This window comes from Mixophyes fleayi, chromosome 1 (assembly GCF_038048845.1).
Source record: "Mixophyes fleayi isolate aMixFle1 chromosome 1, aMixFle1.hap1, whole genome shotgun sequence".
NCBI lineage: Eukaryota > Metazoa > Chordata > Amphibia > Anura > Limnodynastidae > Mixophyes > Mixophyes fleayi.
The window spans coordinates 60388336-60415163 of record NC_134402.1 but is presented as its reverse complement, the minus strand read 5'-3'; the positions used below and the strand labels follow the sequence as shown (position 1 = coordinate 60415163).

General features: G+C 38.4%; 1 protein-coding gene across 2 annotated transcripts in view; it reads left to right on the top strand.

Annotated features, from left to right (window-relative positions):
* Positions 1–4139: 4139 nt before the first annotated feature.
* Positions 4140–26828, top strand: part of YIPF7 (Yip1 domain family member 7) — a 79246-nt gene continuing 56557 nt past the window's right edge. The window contains exons 1-4 of one of the 2 annotated variants that reach the window (XM_075189160.1): positions 4140–4210; positions 9389–9527; positions 11513–11658; positions 15365–15510. In XM_075189160.1, the coding sequence (XP_075045261.1) occupies positions 9424–9527; positions 11513–11658; positions 15365–15510 (396 nt within the window). In that variant the 5' untranslated portion in view covers positions 4140–4210; positions 9389–9423. The remainder of the gene's footprint in view (positions 4211–9388; positions 9528–11512; positions 11659–15364; positions 15511–26828) is intronic. The other variant, XM_075189152.1, reaches the window with a different exon arrangement.

The window sequence follows — 26828 nt, the reverse complement described above, 5'->3', positions numbered from 1 at the left end:
AGCTCTTAGGCAAGGAAGTAGAAGGCAGGATCCAGAGACAATGAGGGACTCAGAAACTATATAGTGGCACGTAGGCATCACAATGCCTCTTGAGTCCTGTGTCTAACAATGCCTCTTTACAAGTGAATTTTAGACAACATTAGTTAGTTATGCAACATGCAGCTTCTAATGCAGTAGAACAAAATTTGGAAAAAAAACCCTAAAAGATTTGGGCGCAATAAGAAATAATAAAATACAGAAAAAGCCTTACCTTGACATATCTTCGTCTCCACGGCAGTCCGGCCTCTTACGCTTGTACCGGCTGTAACCCCTGATGGCGGCTCCTACACTTTATCTCATTTAAATAATCCAGCTCCACAAAATAAAATATGTTTCCTTCACTGTTCTGCAAAACTTGGTTCACCTACTTCTTTCCTTACCATGTACAAACTTCTGATCCTCTGCAAATGCCACTATTTTGCTCCTCAAACCTATGCTCTTCTCATTTGTGCAAATCAAGTACATGCTGGTGAAAAATTTGTCCTTGCTCTGTGCATCTGATATTTTGCTCTAAGTAAATGACCTCCAATGAGGGCAGAGACTGTAGATGACACTTTCCAATGCACCCATACTTGCCTACTTTTTGGAGCTTCCCACTGGGAGATCCTAGTGTAGAGGTCTGAGAGACAAGTGCGGGAGGCCTGATCAAGGTCATCAAGGCCCTGCCCACCTCAGAAGAAAATGAAACAGGAGGGTGATTACACTTCGATCCATACACTAATGAAATAAATCTTTTGTTATCAGTTTTATATATTTGTTATAAGTTTTCAGCAGCTTTTTTTTTATTAGTTATTAGATTATTTAATAGCAAGGGAATAAGATCAGATTCTGCAAAGCTCGTCTGAAAATGAACTGAAATGAAATACAAACAGGAGGCCATAGATCATATTTGTATAAAATACATCATGCACAGTGAGGCTATAAATAAACAAAGATGGCTGCCAGTGAAATATTTACCACACAGGGGAGAGGAAGAAACAATAAATCAGGGCATCTTACAGCAGGATTCGGCATGGCATGACTGGTGACTGAATTATTATGGGATATTATTTAAGGAAAGCAATTTTTGTTACCTCATAAAACATCACCTTTCACAAGGCTTTATAAATATTTAATCACATAAAAAACTGCAGTAGCTCATTCAATTACTAATGGATGAACAGTCAAGTTACCAGTTTAAAGCACAGGCCTCAGCCACATCAGGGACATGTAAAATGCAGCTCTGTCTGGATGAAGAGCATGCTAGTAAAAAATATAGAAGAGAAATTTATTGTTAAAAATTGCCGTTGAAATATAGAGTACTTCACCCATTGTTATCAGGGTAATGCTTTTAAAAAATACATAAAAGCAGAGTACAGCACGTTTTACAGATTCTGTATATTCCGTCTCATATTAGAGGGGATTCCGTTTGTCTCCTTTGCCATCTAAAATGATTTAACATGAAGAACTTATGCACTTTGCCTTTTTCTGCAGAATCCAATTACATTCATAAATATCTGACTGATACTGTGCAATATTCTGGAAAATCTGTTTTATAAAGCAGATCTGCTTACCCCCTGCTCTATCTTATCTGTCTTTCATGACACATTTTTTTTTCTGGTTCAAAGGCCTCAAACTTGTCCCCAGGACAATCTACTGGTTCGACTGCCCTGTCACACTGCCTTCAAAAGGCAAACATCGATCTTGCATTTGGGGTTCAAAGTTCACCTGTGCAATTCGTGTATGCCATTCCCCTTGACAGACCTGTTAAAATTAACTATAAAATGTTACCTACTTGAGCTTAAATGGGTAGATCTTATAATATTTTGTATACATTTTGTTTTAACTTCTGATTGCGAATATTACTGGTGTTGAAGATCTTTATCTACATGGGAAACTGTTAAAAACACTATACAATTTAGCCAGAAAGATTGTACTGACTTGAATAAGATCAATCCCGTTCACTTTGTTCGAATTTTGCTTAATTGGCTAAAAGACACAAATCTGTCTAAATAATCCCTTGCAATCAAACATCCCATAATCGAACATCAGACCCTTTTATCATTCCATTGGCGTTTTACTCACAGTACTGCTTTTTATATGCCCCTATAATTACCTATCTGCCTTTATATTAGCATCTGCATTTTTATCTATTAGTGATATTTTTGTACTTAAGATCTTGTTAAATGTGGAAATACAGTACATGAATAAGTGCGGGAAACAACAACTAGAGATATGCTGCTTTAAAATCCCTCCCACATATTTTGTTTAATTCTGCTTTTTTACTACTTTAACATGGTTTTAATGTTTTAGTGCATGCACAAGTTTTGCAACGACATCAATTGGCTTTCTACAGCTCCACGCACTTCTAGCAAGGCTTAAAGCTTTTATATTTGGTCTGTTGAACTTTAGGTGAAAAAGTCTAGAAAGGAAGATATTTTTATCCAAGCGTAAGTACATTAAGTCCTTCAGCACAAAAAGAGTAACTCACAATAAGCAGTGACTAGGGAGTACCAGTCCTTCAGTTGTGGATGCTGGTCTGTGTTGGCTGTTATTGCAGGAGTTGAATTCTGTTGAGTTACCTGAAAATGTTTTGTAAATCACTTCTGAAAGAGAAAGATAATAGAAATAATATAATAATTACTCAACCTCATATTTCAATAACTCCTCCTTTTTCTCTGTGTCATTGTTACACTAGTCTATAGTATTGATAGGGAAACATTTCTCTGTTTTTATTAACAAAACTCTATCATCAGCATATAAACAGCTAATTAAATAAATGATTATTAGGTAGACTATAATGCAGGGACACTGAGAGCTAGGGGAATGAGATACATTTGTAAGTAATATCCTGTCTGCTCACAGGCGTCTCTCACGAGAACTAATGTTATAATGATATAGGAGGTAGCACTAACCAGCTGCCTATCATCCCTCTGCCATTATTATTCACCTGGGCTGTATTCATTTTCAATCCTAACCTAGTAGCAGCAGGGATTGGACATACTTTAGTCCTAAATACCTATAACTGAAATTTAAACTATTTGCTTTTACATGTTGTGAACTTACACATTTGACACTTTTTCAGGTTTTTAATTGCCACTGTAAATAAACCGTTTGATTGAACTTTTAAGGGAATTATAAAATATTTCTATTCCACAATGTATGTCATGTGTGTTGATTCCATCAATTACAGATGCAGCAAATTTTAATGGGACAAATGGCAAAAACTGGTGAACCCCAAAGCGCAGTGGGTGCAATGTATCATATTTCAATAACTTCCCCTCCATTATATTTCCTGGTAAACTGGATTGCGGGAATTGGAAATGGAGCAAACAATGCGCTATGTGATTGGTGCTCAAGACGCAGTTTGTCTAAGAAACATGTTTCCTCTGTATATTACTCATATATTAAAAACAGTATGATTTTCATAGGGGATTCTAGCTTCATATTTTACTAAATGTTTTATTCTGTTTATACACATATTTAACAAATCCTGCGTATACCACAAATATTATATACATGTCCTGAAAATTCTATGTAACGCTACCTCCCAAGAAGTGTAAGTGCTCGTATAATGCTGGAAATTATAGTACAGCTTATTTTATTCATGCTTTACACAGTGGGGCTGAGTCATTAAGGAGAGCAAAGCATAAAAAAGGAGTAACATTTGCACCTGGGCAAAACCATGTTGCACTGGAGTAGGAGGTAAATTTCAAATGTGGGAACAGATTTATAGTTGGGGTAAGGCATGTCCTAGATCAACTTTAAATTTCAGTGTAATAATAAAGCTGTTAAGTATTTGTGTGTTTGATGAAAAAACAGCCAGTATTTAACTTATCTGCAAAATAATAAACTAATTTGCACCCCTTCCATTGTAACATGGTTTGTCCCAGAAAACATTTACTCCTTTTTTGCCTTAATGACTCAGGCCCAGTATGTCTAGTCTGTACGGAGCTTCAGGCAGCTGTATGTAGCACTGTCCCTCCTGTATTACGCTCCTCTTGCATGTGTCTGTGTGTTTTTATATTGCATCGGTCATGTGTCCAAATTGGACACTCTGCAACTAGAGGATCTTTCTGTCTTAAGCACATGTGCTTCAACCAAATATAGACCAGTATAAATAGAACACTGATCTGCATTATAAGAGCTGCAAAACAACTGTTGTATTTCTAAACTCTAACCTTCATTTAAGGTATGTGCCGGCAAACTGTATTTTTAAGAGTTAAAAGCTAATGACAGTGTTGAGTAAGAAATATTGCAGTTTTAATCTGAATCTGTCCTGTATGTTATCAGAATACTAAACTCTGTTCTGTATACCCAGTACTAATAGATTCTACTGCAGCTTCTGTATTTGTCATTGAATCTGTAGAAGAACCAGCACATTCATCCTTACCGATACAACCAGCTTTTATATGTACCACATTGCACTCTTTAACTATTTTCCATAACTCAGTGATCAAAGTTGGAAGACACTCTGCCTGACAGCTGTTTTGCAAGTCTTCAACCTCCTTTGCTTGATGCATAAAACATCAAGCATTGCACTTTCTTACATTGTTATCTAATCAATAAATATTGATATCATATCTTGCATTCTAGTTTTCTTTCTAACTTGTTGTATGTGCTGCTATGTATTGTTTTAATGTACTGCGAAATGTCGTAAGATATGCATAGTGTATCTCATTTCCTGTTTTGCAATTTTAATGATTCATTTACAAAGTTGCAAAAATATAAGCCTACAGGCAGACTGATGTCATGCACAACTTTCTGGGCTATTGCACCTGTTTCTATGGGAAATTCCATGGTGTAACATGCCAAGATGGATGGTTGATTGCAAGGCTGAAAAACTTTGCTCGTTCTGATGAGATGAAGCTGGGCGGATATGGCCATTCCCTGGGGAATGTGGGCTATGTTCAAGAATACTCACCATATTGCACCCACATGCAAAAACAAGAGTGAGCATTTCTTGGGGGGAAAGCATTCTCTGTTAGAAAAATATTAAAGTGTATAAAGTGACACATAACAGGCAATATTTTAGGGGGAAATGTAAAAGTTGTTATTACCAAGGATGTGATACAAAAGTGATAGTAGACAGACATTGAAATTACCTTTTTTTAACTTGAAACCTCACAAAGCGCAATGTGTTTGAATGGAGGCATTTTCAAAAATTGGAACGGGATCATGCACATACAGATGGAGCACGATTGTTTGGGCTGAATGGTGTAATAAAGCACCTGTTGTATAATGCTTGAATCACGCTGTTCAACGCAAACCCTTCCTAAACTTCCCATTGTAATTAGAGAGATGGCAAAGTTAATTGCATGATATGGCATGTCTTCCGCAGTTTACAGAGCATTTGTTGTATTCTCTATCTATGTACAGTGCAATAGTGCTGTATTATGGGTATTTCCAGTAGTTAAGTCATGTTGTTTATGCGTAGTATATTATTGTAATATGATCAGGTCATGTTGGGAAGGTGCAGTGTCTTATGTCTGTTTCAGTGTTATTATATTGTTTTATTGTCATATCCGTTGTTCAGATGATGTTGGGCCACAAAATCAGTTTTGTAAGACAGAATTAATATTGAAAGCACAAAAATCATTTGTAGGAAACAGTTATATTATAAAAATGACAGCCCACAATGTTGTCAATCTCACAAATAAGTTATATAAACAAATGTATTCTACCCAAAAAACTGTTTGGGAAATACAGAACTATGGCATACAAGATCTGTGTTCACTACTCTCTACCGAACATGCCACATACCATTTTTTCTGTTTAATTATCATTTTGCTCTTAAAGGATTTAGTTTACAGAATAGATAAAATATTCATCAGCATGAATATTGTTTGAGGGACATGTCAGTCAATTTGAGAAGCCAATCAAGAAGTGAATTCGCTTAGTGGACATTTAGAAAGTTTAAATGCACCCCCCCCCCTGGATTTTATGTTATTTAATAAAGTTGGTATATAGGTAATCAAGATACGTCCAACTGCAAAAACTGCAATATTACTAAGTCAGATATAAAAAATGTAAACTTACTAGAGATGAATGATTCAGAGAAATTCAATAGATTAGGGTGTACCGAGTCGAACAGATGTATGACTAACTGAAATTCGGATCTGAAAACAAGGCAAAATGTCATTCCTGGGAAAATTCTGGATCTCGCGGCTTTTGGATCGATACCCTCTATATATAGCCCTCCCTCCGTTCTCAGCTGCCATTTTAGAATTGATAGCATTGATAGTTGGACATTTACTGCAATTAGGTGCTCATTGAGTGGCTTGTAAAGAGTAGACAATCAGTAGCTACTGGTAGTAATAGTATATTAGTAAATAATTAAGACTGTTTAATTCTAAAAGCAGTTATGCAAGGGTCATTATCACTGACATCTGAACTATTTAGTGGACAAGTAACAGGGTGTTGTTTGACACTGACCAGCACCCCTCAAAATATATATTTCTTGCTTTTAAAACCCCAAGTGCTTCAATCCGAAGGTGATACATCTATGCATTGTGCTCTCATGGTCATGTTGTCTTTTATTTGACCAGTAATGCTTGTCCACATATGCAGAGTTCAGTGGATAGTTTTTACAATGGCATTTACTAGGGATTGAATTACTTTTTATTTAACCTCCCAGTACACACCATAAACTTGGTTATTCCAAAAAATGAGATGTCGGTGCACTAGATGTTGTCTGTGGTCATAAAATTTCTGGCCATTTTCAGCGTTCAGCGACCTCATCTAGATCATTGCAGAATCTTAAAAGAAAATGACCTGCCATGCCTGCAACTGAAGCAAGAGGTAGTAACTGTCATGGCTAAGGAGCCACTGGCTGGTATTTAGGTAACTGAACAGGAAGGTGCAGAGTTTGATGCACCCCCGGTCTTCACCAGGGACCCCCGAAAGGAGGTATGGTCTTCGCTGCGAGAGATACACAGGTCGCGATTCTCCAAGTCAGTCTCCAGCGCAGTGGAGTGTAGACAGGAATGGTCGAACGATCCGAGTCAAGCCAAACAGTAGCACAGACAGGGATAATCAGAAGAAGTGTCAGGAACAAGCAGAAGGTCTAAACCAAATGGACTGTGCAGTATCAAATCGAGAACCAGGAGAATGAGCCAAGGAACAAGCCAGAAGTCAGCATACACGAATGGAGAACAAAACTGGAAGTGCTGGACTGAACCAATACTCTAGCATGCTAATGGTGCCAGAGTGATCCATATATAGGAGGAGATAAAGCTGATTAGGCAGTCAGGACACAGCTGACCGCAGACATGAAGCCCAGGAGGCACGTCCTGTTGCTAGGCAACATGATGTGGTGAGTGCACAGAACAGGAGACCGTCCCCTGCACTTAGGAGTGCGGGGACGGCACCTGACAGTGACAGATTCCATACTTTATATGTTTCAGCGACTGGAGGATGTGTTAAGCCATCAACACATAAGTCTTGATGGCTTATGTGTAAGCCATCAAGACTTACACATAAAGAGAGATAGAGAGAGGGGGGACATATTTTCTTACTATAGCACATTAAAGAATCCATTCAGTTTAGAGAGGGGAAAGTATTCCATCATTTCTATTACACTGACTAACTTTGACAATAACAAATGCGCTCAATGTCTTTCTAAAACCATTTAACTTCTGAATTAGGCCCACCTTGGTCTATCTTCTTTCCTAAAAGGACCTTTTATTATGCAGATGTCATCACTCTGTTATGCAGTACATGCTGTATAACATTGAGAATAAAATAGGACAATTTTCTCAAACCACTTCAGATTTGGTGTGGGCCTCTCTTGGGATATTTTCTTTTCTAAAATTACCATCCTATCAGCCAGTGCTCTACCTTCATGTTTACTTTATTAAACTGCTATTCTATCTGCCACTGTTGTGTCACTGTTTCACAGGAATTGTGTCTTTTATTAAATTGCCAAGTATTTATGCCGCTGCTCTGTCCCTAATTTTAGCCAGACAGCTCGCTGCAACCATTGGCCAATATTAGTGAAAATTTTGCCAGTTGTGAAGAGGTTATTCGAAAATAGACTGTAAATGACTGTAAATTAATGTTAATGATATAAATACTAATGTAGGAACCAAAACAGCTCAACATTATTTTTTAATGAACTCCAGAGCCAAAACAGAAAACCAAAACACATGACAATTTTTGTCTAAATCCAAAACCAAAACACAGAGATGGTTTTAGAATCAAAACCAAAACAGGGGGGGTCTGCGCACATCTCTAATACTTACGCCTAACTATAGCATAGAGATGTGGAAATTCGCATTACCCTATCTGTATACAATATAATAATGTAATGAAGTGTCATATACACAAGACAGAATAGTGTCTTGACAATAAATAAATGTGATGGTCGTGTTTTCAATATAAAATGTAATGAAATGCAAACACCCTCACATCCATTGTTTATCCCTTTAAAAATCCAATTTGAATTTGCTTTCCTTCAGTAGTCCAAACAGGATAAGTAATAAGTAATCCGAATAAGTGGCCGCGACTTGATATGATATAGCTGGGACACTGATGAAGTACAATCAGCTGGAGGGGTCAATAAGCAAACAGTCAGTAAGATGTGGTTAGTTAGAAGAATATCTGGGAATGTTCCCACATATAATTAGGTTTCATTTCCAGGGAGTGTGTTACGCTTATGTGAACTCGGCCTTACTGTACTCCATTAATACTTATCTGTCTCAGTTCCGCCTAAGGAGTAAGGGGCCACAAGACTAAGATACGCTCAAATTTAGATACAGAAGTAGTTTGATGTGCATGAGCAGTATGGAAATGCGTATCTTTATGTAAAAATAATTAAGGTATGCCAAGCTTTAAACCAGGCCCAAAATATGTTAAAAAAAAATCTGTTTTAGAATTCACAAATATTTTGTAACAGTAAAAACTCTGTTTTGTGACAAAGGAGTAATTTGTGTCTTGGAAAGGATTATCGTATGGCCCAGCAGCTAATTATTAACAGGTTTATGATTAATAATGTACACAAAATGACTGACAAACAGCAAGAAATACCAAATATAATTAATAATTTATGAAGACTCTCACCAGGGAGGGCTGACAAATTTCTGCCCAGTGGGAAAGACTCGAGCAGCCTAATTGAAAGTAAAAATATGCAGGTGACCCAGTGACCCAGGACAAGGTAGCCCAATAGGGGACCGGCTCAGGGAACAAACGCCCCCTTGCCCCCCAGCCCAGCCTCCTCCTGACTCTCACCCACCTGAATGTATCTTGCCTTAAATCACTGCATCAACATGTTAAAGAAAAATCATTGTTAGATATCAGAATCTTGACATTGATATTGTTCTATTATAGTTAGGTTCTACTTTCAGTATTTTTTTCCTTTGTTTTTGGCCAGGTAAATCAAGAATCATACAAATCAAAGCCACTGCAATGGATCAGTTTGATTCAGATTTTTATCAGTCAGATTATATTATTGATGACACTGACCAAGGACTTTCTATTACTGGGAGGAGCAGTATGTATGATGGAAACAGGTGAGTAGCTGTAACCAGACACCAGGGTTATTTAATTATCAATTAAGTAAATAGTGAGAAATGTCATACCAAATGTTGGTGTGGCTATATAAAATGTGGGTGTGGCTGTACTAAATAGTGGTGTGGTTTAAATGAGGCTGAGTATCGAGATAGTTTGATAATAAATGTGTGATTTTTATTGTTAAAATGACATTGACCTATGAACAGAATTCGTGGAAACAGTAGAATAATTAAAGTGGTTGTTGTCAGTAAAGAAATAATAAGAACCAAGCTCATCTTAATAAAAAGTGAAATTCTTCTGTGATAGACAAAAATGCCAAGCACTGACTATAATACCTTTGTCAATACATGAAATAGTAGAGATAGTCTTGATCGTGTGCTTAAGTGTGTCCAGGATTGGTGCTACACTAGGAGAACTTAGGCATTCACCTAGGACACCAGGGTTTAGGGGCTGCCAAAAATACTGAATGAGTGTCCTAATGTCACTCATTCAATGTTTTTATTTCCTCCGCGGCTCCCCCCTCACTATCCACGGGCTGCTGACATGGAGGGGCAACGTGTGACTCTGATGGTTGCTGCTCCAAAATGTTGATAATGGGCTGGGAGTGAGGTGCTGGGCTATGATTTCACAGGCCAGAGTCACACTGCCAAAAGGAAAAGATGCCAGCCCATCCCCACTCCACACAAGTTAAGAAGCTGGGAATGAGGGGGCAGCAGCTATGGGGCTCACCCAATGTGAATGTGCCCACAAACACAAACATACAAAACAAACAAAAAAGAAAACATCCCACTTTTGAAAACAAACTACTTATTGGACCAATTAACCAGTTACATTAAGGCTCCATTGTTCTAGTGCACCTACTTCTTTATTGATAATATTCAATCACCATGCAGAGGATAACTTTTGAACATCTGAGCTAAGATGATATATGAATAATAATCTATGTGCATGAGGACTATGGAGATTAAATAGAAACTCTAAAGCACATACCACAGAAGTAGACAATATATTAAACATATTACATATGTTGTAAAGATTTTAAGCGGTACTTGACACAAATCCTTTCAATGAGGCTCATTCTCCTGAGACCGGAGCGCATATTGTGACTTAGACCACTGTGATTTAATCTTTTGGTATTTTTGTAGATATTTCTTACTCGCATGAGTGAAATGTTTACAACTCACCATGTTATTAACCAGGGTTAACCAATCATGGAAACATGGAGATTTCCTGCCAACCAAATGCGTGCTATGATGACCTTGGTCATAGTCATTAAATTAGATAAATTCAATTTAAATTAAATTTAATTCAATTTGAATTTAAATTAAATTTAAATGTATATTTAGCCAGACTCCAAGCATAACCCACATAGACATTCACATTCAACACCTGTTTTATGAATACATTTCCACAGAAAAAGGCAAGGCATTCCTACAACATATGCCAAAATTAAGCTATACGATTCCCACATTTAGGGCAGATTGAGTTGTCTCCCCTACCAATCCTATATAATCTTTGTGGAGTGAAGTAAATTGGAAATACTTTTTTTTTATTACAATGACTAACTAGGTGAAAATACTTCCTTATTACATGAAAAAAAATCACTTTAATAGAAATCTATAAATTAGGGTTTTCAAGACATAGGAGTATATTTACTAAACTGTGGGTTTGAAAAAATCTAGCCTATAGCAACTAATCAGATTCTAGTTATAATTTGTTTAGTACATTCTACAAAATGACAGCAACTTGCAGTTTAGTAAATATACCCCATAGACATGTTTGTTATTCAAGAGCAAGGATCATATAATAATATCCGAAATCAACGTGTGCTAAATTACACATTCCCCTTTTACTACGTTCACTCAGAAGCATATTCAAATTTAAGAGTGTATTGCTACTGAAAACTATGATGATAATTACATTGATGTAAATAGATGCTTAAAGGATATTTAATAATCCAGATAATTATTATTTGACTGCACAGGACAAGAGAGACAGAATTTCTGCAGCCAGGAATGATATCATCTCCTTTGGACCAAACAGGGTATGTTTATGAGGATCCATCATATAATACATTATATAACTTCCAGAAGAATGACAGCTCTGAAGATGAACTGCCTTTGTTAGAAGGTAATGATAGTGGCTGACCTGCAATCTTGTGTATTATATAAAACAGCTAAAGCTATGTATCTGTTTTAAAGTCAAGGATGGAATGGAGAACACATCTGAAAATTGTTGTTTCCATTGCCTCCAGGTATGCCAGTGTGATTGATGTTATTTGTAGAATGCATTTATCCATGTGCAATTGTTGCCAGAAGATTTCTCAAATCAAAAAGGAATATTGGGGTAAAAAATTATGAAGATTACACTAAAATGCAAATATAACAGAAGGGATCACTTTATTTGCTGTTTGCGATGGGCAATAACACCAAAACAGCCATTAAACTTAGTTGGCTCATGCAATGTTTCTATGTAAATAAGGATTAGGGTGATAAAATCCTAGCCACAAGACTGAGGGCCAGGAACTCTCACCATTCCTTTCTGGCTTTAAAACCTTCTATAACCCCAAGGCTATCTGTGACAAATTCCTGAATTACTGTAACAAACTATATAATTTACTCCAACAGTTGGGATGCGTCTTGGCCTCAATGTAAGTCCTCATCATAGCTTTGAAATTACCATACAAGAAATTGCCCAAGTTATCGATTGCCCCAATCTATTTCAGTGGCCTTACTTCAATAAGTTCTCTGATGCCTTGATCCCCTTCCACTCCTTGTTTTACACAGGTCTTTGGGGTGGACCTTTCTTTGAAATCTATGTCATAATTTTGTAGCAAATGTAAAAAATCTCAGTGCAAATGTTACTGTGACAAACACATGACCCATCGGGAATTGATGTTACATGCATGTGAAATAAAATTCCAAGACTTGCATTCTGGGACTCAGGTCAAGTAAGTTAGGTATTGTTAAATTACTCCCCACCCATACACATATAACCTTCAAATTTCATCTAGATGACTTGTATATTTTTTTGATGAAATGCTCTCGTCATCCTAGATTGAGGCATCAAGCCAAGACCTGTCTTTGGGTAAATAACCTTGCTGTGCACCAAATATTGATATTTTTTTCAAAAATTCAGGATATACTAGACTGAAATCTATACAATCATCCACTAGAATAGGAGAAGGACAGGGAGTGGTAGAGCATACAAAATAATTGGTAATATATGGCTTGAGGACGGTCATGATGAGTACGGCATGGATATTGAAAATTGGAGTGAGTCCCAAGTGTACAGTAAGAGGTGAACGTCTCTACAGGACTGTGTACCAACCAATGTATTCAGATACCAGTTTTGGGAGCTTGAACCTTTAATTTGAGGTTCCTTGTGGACGCACTAGTCACCTAGTAATAGTTGGGACAGTTTGCATGGTTTCTCAGCCTACAATGTTTGTAGAAGTCTGGCAGAAAGTTGCCTTTTATATATATATTTTCTGAACTCTTAGGTCAGTGACTGAGGTATGTGGATACTTGGAAGACAAAAAAAATGTGGTGAGAATACTGTCCATAGATACAGAATAACGAAATTGTCTGGTAGACTTATGCCTTGAGGATTTGAGGGTAAATTCAGTAAATGGCAGCAAACATGTCCTGTCATCCTGGTTGTCAGAGGAAAGGTATCTCAAAAACTGTTCCAGAGTTTGGTTAGTCCTTTATGTAAAGCTGTGTGGGAGGTACCCGTCTTTAGACATAGTGGCTTCCACAATTTAGAGACAAATTTAGAGCATCTGTAAGATTCATTAATGGAATGTACTCTATTGAGGCCTAAAATATCTTTAGTAAAAAATTTATGTAACTCTACATCCAATTTTATTTTTTAGGGGAAACAAGATTATATTGCTAGGATAAGCAATCCATTATGACCAGGAAGCTAGTCATACTTTTTGAAGGGAGGGACCTCCTCAATGATATCCATTGCAGTGTGGATCAGGAGGGATGGCTAAGTGCTGTAGAAGACCGCAGGGCAAAGAGCAAAGTATTTTGCTCTTGACTCAAATGTTGTAAATAGCTACAAACTCCTTTATATTGTTTAAATTGGGACACCAGGAAATTATCTGAAAAGGCTCTTATTGAGTCTACTGAAGGCTCTGATGAGTGTTTGTGGTAGAACAGCATATTGCAGATATCACTTGGCCCCAAACCTCCTATCTTTATATGGGGTATTTGAGTAACCTTGACAATTGACAATCCATATTGCATTAGACACAAACTGAAGTTCTGCATGTATCCCCTCCCCTTGATCCATCACCTCTTTTGCATTAGCATTTATTTCCTTATGATTAGGATCATCATCAACAACATTTATTTATATAACGCCAGCAAATTCCATAGCGCTTTACAATTGGGAACAAACAGTAATAAAGCAATACTGGGTAATACATACAGATAGGTAAGAGGGCCGCAAGCTTACAATCTATGGACAGCATTAGACCAGCATTAGACACCCCCCTCTGTGCAAGCCGGCAGTCTTTTATCTTGGTGGCAGAAAACTCTTTGAGGTCAGGAAACATCTTTACTTTTATTATTGCTATTGCCAAGTAGCAATAGCAATACCTACATCACTATAATCAACCAACCACCACTAAAATATTAAACAGACAAAGAAAGTCTGCCAGGTAATATTCCAAAGCACAGTTACTTAATGGCCAAAAAGCTGGCTGTGGAAATGATGATGTCTAATTTGATTGAGTCTGAATCATTCTATGATTTAATGTGGTGCATTGGAAATGACTAGACTGTCTGGCATTGTTTTTCTAACAATGTGATTTTGTCTATGCACAGCTAGGTGATATACTACATAGAATGTAGGCTCTCACTCTCATCCTGTCCTCATGTATAACTCACGGCAGATATGCGGAATAGCGAGAATTGCAATCTGGGCCTTTGAAGGAGAACCAAGCTCAAAAATTAAAAACAAGCAAACTTGAGGCCTTAAACAAGAGACAAAACAGCAGCAGTAATAATATATATAAAAGGGTTAAAGCACTTTTATTAACAGCACATACATAGTTGCCAACTGTACCTAATTTACAGGGATAGTTTCAGGTTTCTCTTGAAATTTTTCACTATTGACCAACGGCACAATAAAATTCCTTCTTTTCTTGCACATGCAATTGTTGCATTTATTTTTCTCCTCTGGGCTTTATACTTACTGAATATGTGTATTTACAGTGCAAACATGCATTTTAATCAAATTTAATGTGACACGACGAGGAATGTAGTGATCTGATATCCACCAAGATTGATGTGGTATCCAACATCCTTTAGGGCAATGTTTCAACAGCAAAGTATCCCAGGAAATACTTTTAATCTGTTGGCAGCTATGTACATAGAGTCACATTGTCTCTGATTATACAGAAATGGGGTACACCTTTAAACTAGTAGCAGCTGTACAAACCAATAGCTGCATTAAATGATTATACAACTCCAAGTTTTGGGTTCTTTTCTTTCTGTTTCAGGTCCAACATTTCAGCTTGCCAAACTACAGACGTTACACCAAAACATTTGCTTTTTTTAAAAAAAACAAAAAGACATAGTGAAATTCTATTATTTTTATTTATTAATTATTTTTTAAAATAACATAGCAATTCCATTAGTATAATAATGATAATTTTACTCTTTAACAGGCTTGCATTTTATTTTATTTTTAGTCACCCTTTTCCTCTACAAAGCATACAATTCCAATTTATAAACTAGCAAAAAAAAAAACAACCTAGAAATTAATGAACTATAAAGTGTCTACATATTTTGCTAATTTTTTTTTCCTTTTTTTATTACAAAACTGGGCATTAATTTCAGTAACATTTGGCAGAAGACTTTAACAGTACTCAACCCTTGGAAGCCAGCAGATGGCAGTATTATGAATGAAACTGACCTGACAGGACCTATGATGTTCAGTTTTGCTCTTGGCTCCACACTATTGCTGGTATAATCTTGCATTTATTATGGATAATTACTTCATGTAACAACTAACGCAGTTTATCATTGATAATTAGTTCACGTATGTGTAACATTATGTTAACGCATCGCTGAAAATAATGTTAGGGTGATAACTAAGAGCCTGTCTGGCCACCTTGGATATACTTAGGTTTAGAAATTTTAGAATATCTTAAGGATGTGTCTTTGGAAAACATGTCAAGTGTGAAATAATTCATGAAACAATCACATCGAATGGGAGAAAAAAATATTAGCCAATTATTTTACAATGATTTTTCAAACGCACATTTCTGAGGCTCTCAAGCAAATAAATACTTTTTAATTAGGAATTGCGAACGGTAATTATAGGTGATAGATGGTATTAGTCACAGTGTATTCTAGACCTTTTTTTTAGCATAACAAAATATTATACAACTGATGATGCAGGTTCTTATCTAGCTCAACTCTGTTCCACAATAAATATTCAAATAACAATTACAAAATGTCACAGTACATGATTTTTTTCGTATCCACTGAAACATAGAACTGTATAGAACTGAATGAACACTCCATTACTTTCTAGCAAATGTTGCATATAAGAGAATTAAGCATTTGAGATTCATGTAAATACTTAACATAAAATTCAGAGGGGATCAGTTCACATGCAATTTTGATGAGGGTTTACAGATGTCAGTAACAGCTGCTGCACTACCTCTTGTGGCCAACAGAGTAAATGAGAAGTTATCCCACTTGTAGCCAACAGACATAATGAGACATAGTCGAACCAGGAAATATATGGGTACCCAATTCGGGAATTGTCACCGTAAAAAACGATCTGCTTTACATTTTGCAGGACTGTGGGTCAGATGGAAACATGCATAGTGGAAAATGTAAAAATATCACTTCAAAGTCCTAGCTAGTACTACTATTGATTGATGATGAGTGAAACAAGACATTGAAACTGTCTTTGTTACATGAGTCGCTATATAAAATACAGTTGTAATTTGGTATTATGCTGTGCTTCCTTTGTAAACCGCATCTGGAAAATGCAAAGCCATAAAGATGTCCCATCTGACCCGATCTACAGCACCTCCAAGCAAATGTTAACATAACGTTTTTTTGCAGAGGAAAAAAAAGCATCTGGTGGTCATCCTTTAACCAAGGAAACTCCCTATAATGTTTCTTTCCCCTGTATCTCTTTTAATTATTTCAGAGATCTTTTTTGGTTTTTTTTTTTAAAAAAAATAAATATTATGGCCATAATCAATGACAAATATGCATGAGCAAAGGTGATAAATGCAGGAAAAATATACATTATAGCAGATGAAATCTTCAGCTACCTAATCAGGGATCAAAGGTATTAGCTTGTGGTACTAGTTTACATGCAGCAGAAGATGCAGTGCAGTGGTATGTCAAGCCATTTCTTTTTTTCTTTTCTAATTTGTTACAATTTCTCAACTGTATTGTTATCTTAGTAGATGAAGAAGACACAATACTGTAAACACAAAGTATACCATAAGATAAAATGGAATAGATTGGAATATGGTATTGAGTAAAGACTATAGTTTATGATGAAAGAGAGACGAGCGGCAGTTTGTCCCATAATAAATTCAACTAACTATGAACAATAATGTAAAAAATAAAATAAAAAAATAACAAGTACAATAGAGTCAACATTCACTCACCCGGGCCCAGAAGAGTCAGTTAACCGTCCATAGCGCAGGGAGGCAATGTGTGTGAAATAAAAGGGTAGGGTATTACAGGTTGTCCCAGCTATCCTAGGCTAACACAACGTAGCAGAAAGAAGGCTCGATAGTTATGGGAGTATGACCAGATAAGATTTGGAGGGAGTACCAGATAGTGTGATGAAAGCTCTTTTGGATGGCCTGTTTAGTCATAAGCAGCAATGATTGAATGAATTTACCCCAACATTGGAGCAATGCTGGCATGGAGATCTCTTAGATGAAGGTTGTCTCAAGCCAATCCATGTTAAAAACAAATAAAAGTCTGGTAGTTGCCATTTCTAATGTTGATGGTGTATCATGTATCCATTGCTGCAGGATGGCTATACATCTCACTGCCCCTAAAAGCAGCAATATCTTTTGATCAGTCCCAGGGATGTTTGGTTGGTCGGCCAGGTGTTCAAAAATCGGCCATTGTGGTGTACTAGTGAATGTTATACTGTAACAGCTAGTCAATACCAGATCCCTACCAGTTTTGGGAAGAATAATGATCATGGTCTCATTGAAGCGCTAAGGAGTTTCATCAGAAGAGAGAATGTTGTTGTATAAAGCTGTTAACGTAGGTACAAGTTCTTCTCTCAGAACTTTATAAAATTCTGCTCCGAAGCCGGCCCTGGAGATTTGCTGTTAGATAGTGATTTAATGGCATCCCACTTCCTGCTCTCTGATCGGTTCATCCAAGGCCAGTCGCTCCTCTGTGAAGCCCCGCCTCTTGTAAGAAACGTACTCCCTCTTCACTATTATCTTGGTCAGCAGTGTACAATGTTTGGTAGTGTTGTCTGAATGTGTCGCAAATGGCTGTGGGGTCGGAGAGCTGTGGGCTGTTTGTTTTAGCTAAGAGTGGGACCCAAGTTTTGGTTTTGGGGCCTCTGATTAGGTTCACCAGTAACTTGCCTGATTTATTCCCCTATCTGTAAAATTTGTTTGATTGAAAGTGATATCATTTTTTGAGCTCTCTCTGTGAGAAAATCTCTCTGTGTCATAAATCTGTTTGGCTTGCAGGTACTTGACTTTATTTAGTGCAGTGTTGTGGCATTTGTAATGTCTATAGGTCATAGTTAGAACAGAGCTGAGCTCTAGTAGTTCATTCGTGAAATCCTTGTTATGTAGGAAATGATTTGACCCCTTAATACTGCCTTAGACATGTTCCAAAAGAAATGGGTGTTGCCCACATGTTTTAGGTTATCATTAACAAAGTTGTACCAGTAGTGTTTTAGGTGTTGTAGAAATGTTTCTGATTGACTATGATAGTTTATGAATCTCCAATTATGGATGAAATGTAAGGGAATTTTAGGGTGAGTGTGCACAGGGCGTGGTCCGAGATAATTATATCTTTAATGGAAGCATTGACAATTTTAGGCAAAAGTATTGGGAGATAAAGAAATTATCTATATGCGGATATGTTCCGTGTGTTGGGATTCCCAATAAAAACCACAGAGAGAGCCTAGTGAAATGAAGTGGTTTTTATTAACACCGGTTACACAGGTTTCAAATTGAAGCATGGTAGGGTATGCCAGAAATAGCTAAGGAGCACAGTGAATAACAGATGCAGAATGCGATGATCCGCAGGACCAAGGCATTCAGAGAACAGGTAGCAATAATATGCAAAGCGTTACCACAGGATACTGGAGTAGACACAGTGGCTGTGATTATCTGCGGATAGATGTGCTGGGAACTTCAGAGAACAGGTAGCAATAATATGCAAAGCGTTACCACAGGATACTGGAGTAGACACAGTGGCTGTGATGATCTGCAGATAGATGTGCTGGAGACTCAGAGAACAGGTAGCTAACAGGAGCCAGGGAACAGATACAGCAACTCAGGTAATTGCAACAGATGATCTGGCAAAGGTTGCTTGGGACAGGCAGGCTTAAATTGGCCAGAAGCAGGTGTTTAAGCTTCCAGCAGAAACAAGGCAGGTAAGAGCAGTCTAAGTACCACAGTGGCCCCTTTGGTGGACAGTGGTACTACAGGCATGACACAAATATATACAAAAGGTCCAACAAAGTACCTGCAGACAGGAGCTGCAGGATGCAGGTCGTGACACTGTGAGGGTGGGAGTTAGAAGTGTAGTCTTTTTGGAGAGGTTTTTACACCAATGTTGACATCTTGACCAACTAAGATATGTGCTTAATGTTACTTGCACTGTCTGCCCACATTTATGCAAATGACCTTTAAAAAGAAGTCTATTGTTACTAGTCACTAATATAGACAAAACACCCAGCATTTCTATTTTAGTAGTTGAGACAGTTAGAGTACTCCGCCAGAGAGTGCCTCTGAAAAGGGTGTGTTGTCAGATGCCACATTGCTGGTGCGTGCCTAGCTCCTCTGATGTTATCACTAAGCCCCTTTCACAATAAACACCTTTGCATTGCGCTAAGCAGAATATATTTCTGAAAATTCCTGGCATTTGATGAAAAAGTCTCTTGACACGGCGGAACAGTTCCTTAGAAATGTGACAATTGGGAGGCATGAAATAAGTGCAAACTTGCACAATGCAGGCAGGTGCAATATCCGCCCCCCATGCCTTAATACTCAGTAGCGCTCTTTTATGAATCCATTGTGCTATACAGTTCTGACTCTAATGAAAAAATGAGTGACAAAGAGTGCTGTCACCACTTTAAAAAGCCAAGTGGAGCAGAGTTTCAAAAATACGCAAATGTAAACATTGGTGGGTGATGGGGGGGGGTGAAGGAAGCTGAATATTAAATTAAGGACAAGTTCATTTTCACATTTAACCTGTGGAAAACAGGAAAACAAGGGGATGTGTCAAGCGTATTAGCCTAGGGCGGCCTGAACCCTTAATCATGTCCTGCATATAGCCACATTTGAGCATTTGCACTGCTCATCTGTACATTCTGGTGTTATAAAGCAAGCTTTTTAGCCCATAAAATCATTATTTCCATCACGTCTACTCTAATTTACATGGGATTACCCAATAAAGGGTAATATTAAGACTGTTTTGGAATAGAAAAGGTGCAGACCCAGTAGACTCAACTGGTTTCTTTAGCTGTTAAATTCTACTTTCACACTTTAAGAAAAGTAATGCTGTAAATGTAAGTTGGAGATGTGGAAATAATATTAAATTATAGAAGTGTGAAGCTTTTACATATCCCAATGAAACCAATTATTAATGGGTCTAAATACTGATAGAAATCCAGTATTCCGTTTAAGTAGCTGCTTTACCCGTCACAAGATAAACTGGCTGTTCTGTATGTGTTTAAAATTATGTTTTGGAGCTGTTCAAAATAATGCTGTGCTGTCTGCATATGAAATATCAATATGAGGTGTTTACCTAGAAACTTTGGCCTGCACAAGCAAGTGGTCCAGGATTTTCAACGAAATCTTGTGGTTTGGATAATGTGGAAATGGTTTTCTAGAACCAATGAAATCTATGAAAAATTGTTATTTCAAATAGCTATGATCAAGACAGCACAATCTTATTGGACATGTATTTAATGCAGAAACTATATACATACCCTATTATACATACAGAGAGCATTCTAGTGACACCCAGGGCTGCCAAGCGGAATTCAGGGCCCGGTACAACAAATTAATGGGGCCCCTCTTATGGTCGGGTATGGCAAAAAGCGGCGCAAATTTTTCGGACGTGTGATCATGCATTTGGGGGCATGGCAAATGCGCCATTGGGGCTTGGCTAACACATCAAAATCAATAGGCTCTTTTTTAACCCCTCTATGACAGACCACCCCCTCATTTTTTAACCCCTCTATGACAGGACCCCCCTTGTTTTTTTAACCCCTCTATGACAGGGCCCCCCCTTGTTTTTTTAACCCCTCTATGACAGGCCCCCCTTAATTTTTTTAACCCCTCTATGACAGGCCCCCCCTCGCTTTTTTAACCCCTCTATGACAGGCCCCCCTCGTTTTTTAACCCCTCTATGACACGCCCCTCCCTCGTTTTTTAACCCCTCTATGACAGCCCCCCCCCCTCATTTTTAACCCCTCTATGACAGGCCCCCCTAATTTTTTAACCCCTCTATGACAGACCCCCCCCTAATTTTTTAACCCCTCTATGACCCCTCTATGACAGGTCCCCCCTCATTTTTTAACCCCTCTATGTCACACCCGGCATTCAGACAGTCTGATTGGAGCACAGAGCAGCAGAGAGGAGGGATGCCGGCGCCGCGATCACGTGAGTATGAATATTTTTTTTTTACTACCCTGCTCCCCTCACCAACGACCGAGCCCCCCCCCCCCGCAAAAAGAACAAAAAAAACCAATAAAAAATAGTTTTGAAAAAAACCAATAAAAAAAAAACAAACATCGGCGCGGGCCCCCTGGCATGCCCTGGCCCGGGTAATTAGTACCCGCTCCCCCCCCTCTCGGCGGCCCTGGTGATATCTATGCTATACAGAAAGCATTCAAGTGACCTCTATGCAATAGAGAGAGCATAGTATCTTTTATAGAATAGGGAGATTTATAATGTACAATTTACAATACAAAAAAAAAATAGAGAAAGAAAAGAAGAAAAAAGGGAAAGAAGAGATGGATATTTTAGCCAGTCTAATTTCCTTACTTTTGAACATCTGATTGTACCTTCATGTTGATTTACCTTGAAAACATTCTACCTCCCTACTGTAAAGCTGGGTACACACTACAGGTCTTTCACCCAATTATTGTGTCAATCACAGGATAAACGACTGTTAGGTGATATTGCATTAGTGTGTACGATCCCATGATCATGCTTTATCGTACCAAAGCACATAGTATCGTTTGATTTAATTTTATAAACTGACTAAAAATCACTATCAATGATGGAATGATGTTGGCCAAATTCAGAAATATTTATGCGCTCACGACCAGCAGTGTATGCAGATCTTTAAAGAGTGTGCAGAGTCACAATCTTTTCAGCCGATGGCTATGACAGATGAGGAGCACAGATCTGAAGGTAAAGTGTGTAGACATGAATCTACATGCTCATTGGGATTTTCAATATTTGGTAAAATCATTACAGATATCTTATCGGAAGAAATTTACTGTACCCAGCTTTAGTCAAGCTGTCATCTTCTCACATGGTCCACAGCAATTCTCCCATAAGTTTATAAGCAATTATCCTAACACTTGATCTATTGGAGTTTCCTCCTTTCAGCACTATTCCTAAACATTTCATACATCGCTGTATTTTGTTTATTGGTCATGCTCATGGCATTGTTCTTCAGTGATCCCAGTCCTACCCTAACCAAATTTACAAATAGAGAGTGGAATGGCAGAACAAAGCAGAACTTGGAGATTGTTTAGCTACAACTTGCATATCTGTGAAACGGTTTGAGGATCTGCAGCACTACCAACACTACCAGATACAGATGACAGGACACTGTCAACACTGACAAGTGCAGCATATAAGGATCCAACACAATACCAGTTCCAGACGAGAAGTGTTAGTGCACTGTCAACACTGACAACTGCACATTCTTATTATCTTACTGCAATGAACACTTTTCTAAAAAATCAGTCAATTAAGACTAAGAGACCTCAAGGTATGCAGCCATAATAAGGCCATCAGTTCTACCAACCTTTGTGCAAGAAAAGTTTGAATTTTCCTTCTTTGCTGATGCTTACAAGAGTCTTATTTTGTTTGCCTTCATCCCTCATGATTCTACATTATCCATAGATTTCAACTTTGCTCCTCAAGACCCGTCATCTCAGGGTTAAGCAGGTCATGGTGCTTCTCTGATAGCTACACTAGCTCTCCCCTGGGAGCAACCAGCACTGTGCTCATGCCTCAACAGGGACCACACTGAGATAGAACTGCAATTTGATGCTTTACAATACATCTCAGAGATACACAAAGCAGAGATTAGCATCCTGACGCAAGCACTCCTTGCGGTTATCAGTTTTTGGTCAACCAACTTAATCATCTGATGACAGAATCCCAGATTGGTGTTCAGGAGCCTAAAATTGCTGGACCATTGCATTTTGATAGCATCCCCTTAGGAGGCAAGGGATCGCTACCCAGATTTGCCTGCAGTTCTACATTGTTCCCCACAGTGCGGATCAATGTGGTACATGTCATCTGCTTCTTGACTGGCTTTAGCCTGGGACACACTACTCTACAAGACGAATGATACATAAACGGATAGCAGCAAGATGTGTTTGCCTACTTTGAAGCTGATCTTGCAGTAACAGGTTTTCAGCAGGGTCTTTGACAAAAAACATACAAACCCTCTATCACTCCACAGAGAATGGTACTGCCCAATGTTAGGACTGTGTCCTGAACATTTTGTGGAATGTAGTTCCTCTGTTCCACCAGAGTTGCTGCTGTTTAGAACTTTGTGCATTTTACCTGTGAGAAATGTATTCTCCTCTTCTCCCTACCTAATTACCTGTACCTGTTTCCCTGATTTTATATCCCTGCCATTGCACTGCTCATTGCTGGTCATTGTTTATTTCTGTGTACAAACTGCTTTCTGAACTCCAGCCTTATCAAGTCTTTGTTCCAGTATCCCACCATTTGTTTTCTGGCACCGTCAATCCCTTTGGGTTCCTGATCCTGGTTGCTTCCTGTTTGATTTCAGCTTTATTCGGTGTCTGTGATTTCCCAGGTCTGTTACCCCTACAGCACCAGCTATATTTAAGAAATTATATCCAAACCTGATTATTAGAGACTGCTGCATCTTCATGCAAGTCTGCCAAGTTATTATTCTATAAGCCTGGGTACTTTACATTATTGCTTCAAGTTTTGAGTTTATCTGTACTTCTGTGACTTTGGCTTTCTCCAGATCCTGGACTGTATGCTCTGCAGTATTGTCTGCTGTGTTCTACTCTCCAGCCTTTAAGGGCTCTGCTAACCTGTGTGTTGAACATAATAAACGTTATTATTTTTAACCTACTTTGACTCCTCTTTCAATTGTTCAGTGGAACACACAATGATTTATAAGACCCAATTGGCCAGCAACCAAATGGCAGGAGATAACCGATTTCTGATTCTGAGACAAAGGCAATGACCACCTAAATACAGGAGAACATGGGACTTCTAAGGACACATGAACTCCCAAAGCTCAACAGGAGTTCACAACAAGGACATCCTTCACCCCTACAGCTTCTTTTTAAGAAGGCTGTCCTCCTCTGAGGTCAATTATGATGTGGGAAACCAGGAGTTGCTTCATGGGCCTCACTGAGCGGAGGGGTCTTTGGAAGGGGGACAGATTCCCTATCTCTATCTTCACTGACAACAAGTATCCGCAGTATATTCAAGGGAAGAAGAGTTTGAATTTGTAGCAGGCACAGTGGCCATTATTCCTAACTAGGTTTGACTTCATAATAACACACCAGTCTGGATCCAGCAGGGCTGACACAGTGCAGTTCTCTCCAAAGATCTATCATGGAGGGCAAAGTCATTATACCTCCAAGCTTGCTTCTGGGAGTGGAATAACCTGGTGCAGGACTCCACGAGGGTATCCCTATTCTTCCTTAATCACTGTTTCCACCTGGTAGTCATTTTGTTTTTCCATGCTTTCTCTAGGGTTCCTTCTGGAGATAAACATGTGCATGATCTCCTGGTACTGTGTAAGAAGCTGCGGTAGTGTCTGAATATGGTGGCAGCTAACCAAAAATGGTAAACCAGAGGAGATGGGCCAGCCAGTATTCTTAGTGAGTGATAAAGTGTGCCATGAAGATGCCCTCAAACAAACTGGGTCCTAACTATTCCAGTCTGTTCAGCAAGATGATAAATCTAGTAGTATACAGGCTACGGCTGCAACCTTTCTTTCAGATCAACCCAGTGTTTAATTCTGCCTTCTGAAATGAGTGGTGAAGAGCCCTTTTCTAGGTTAAAAGATGGTTCCTACTCCTGCAGTAGAGGTAGAGGGCTGGCAGGAATATATCATCCATTTGATCATTGTCTCCTGCAGATCCCTGAGAGATGTGTAGTACCTGGTGCACTGGATGGACTTTAGTCCTGAGGATTGCTCTTGGATTAAGTCGATTGACACCTGCTCAGCTTGCCTAAATCTTCAGGTTGCATCCTGCAAAGCCTAGAAAGTCACATCCAGAGTGTGCTCCTAAAGGGGTGGGCACTGTGTTGATCTGTCGCAATACCAGCCACAGACAACAGATGGCAATGCACCGTCCACACTGACATTTGCAACATGTGAGGAGCCACCAAAATTCGAGCTATAGACGACAAGTGGTAGCACACTGTCGATGGCACAAACTTTTTCACACTGCAATCAGCACTTTCTAAAGGTCAAGTCAATTAGGACTAAGAGACTTTACCTGTATGCAGCCTTTTTAAGACCCTCTCTCCTACCAATATTCACATGTAAATTTTGTTTCTCTGCCAGTGCTTCAAAGAGTCTTGTTTTGTGAGCCTGTTTATCAACTGTGGATTTGTCCCTCACAATTCTACATTCTCCAGCCTATCGACTTCAGCTATGTCCCTCATGAGCCGTCCTCTCAGGTTTAAGCAGCTTGCCTGGTTATGGTGTTCCTCTTATAGCTACCTGATCCAAGAGGTTCTCTCCAAGGAGCAACCAGCACTATTACAAATGGACTTTTCCACCATGTGATTTGTGCAAAATTTTGCTGCAATTTCACTCATCCCTACATAGCTGGTTCATCATTATCATCACCACTGGTGGCATTGGTAGGCAGTGCAGCAACACTAATAATATCACCATCATAACATTAAGCAGAATTCTGTTGGCAGATACAGAAACACTGTATGGAGGGGGGACAGGGGGAAAATGTCAGTCTTGGGAATAATGATTGGGGAGAACATTGCAAAATAACTGATCTTTTATTATCACCATTACCCCCACTTTCAACATCTGTATGTTTATCTAAAGGTTATACTCTATGTGTTCCTTTTGCTCTGTCTGTATCTATCATCTTTATAATTATTTTTAGATTCAGTACCTTGTTTTAGTTCTTGAGAATTGGGTAGTTATATCATTTTAGTGGCCAATGCTGTTTAATTTTTGAAATGTACAGCTTGTCTGCTGTAAGGACACCAGCACAACAATGTCTTTGTTTTTGGCCAAACATTGCTGTTTTTGTCGCCTTTGAGGTTATGTCAACATCAACATGAACACTAGCTTATGACATTATGTCCTTTTGACTTTGAACAAGGGTAACCCGGACGGAAGTCTGGTATAGTTATTAATATTGATGGTATTTTACATGATTTATATAATGAGTCATTTTCTGTTGGGCTGAAATTATGTTGTATGAATATACTGTTTTAATTGTATGTTTTCTTGCTCTATAATGGAGTGATTAATTTGAATGGATGATTACCACTATAAATAGAGGGTAATGCTGACCATGTCCCCTACCTTGTAAAAGATTCTGTTTGGATTGAGCACGTTGGTTATGGAGTAAGGGTGGCATCTTCTGGAGGAATTGTATAGAGTGGAGGTCCCGGAATTTACAGTTGACCCTCCTGTCTATATGAATTGTCTCCAGTGGGATCTGCCTGTGGGACGAGAAAAAATGGGGCCCCAATGAAAACCATATATCAAAATTCATCTTACAACTAAAAGCTAATATAGGCATATTACCATTAGGGGTGGAAGGAGAATTACCAATATTGCATGACAATTTTGGTATATGCATCTGTGAAT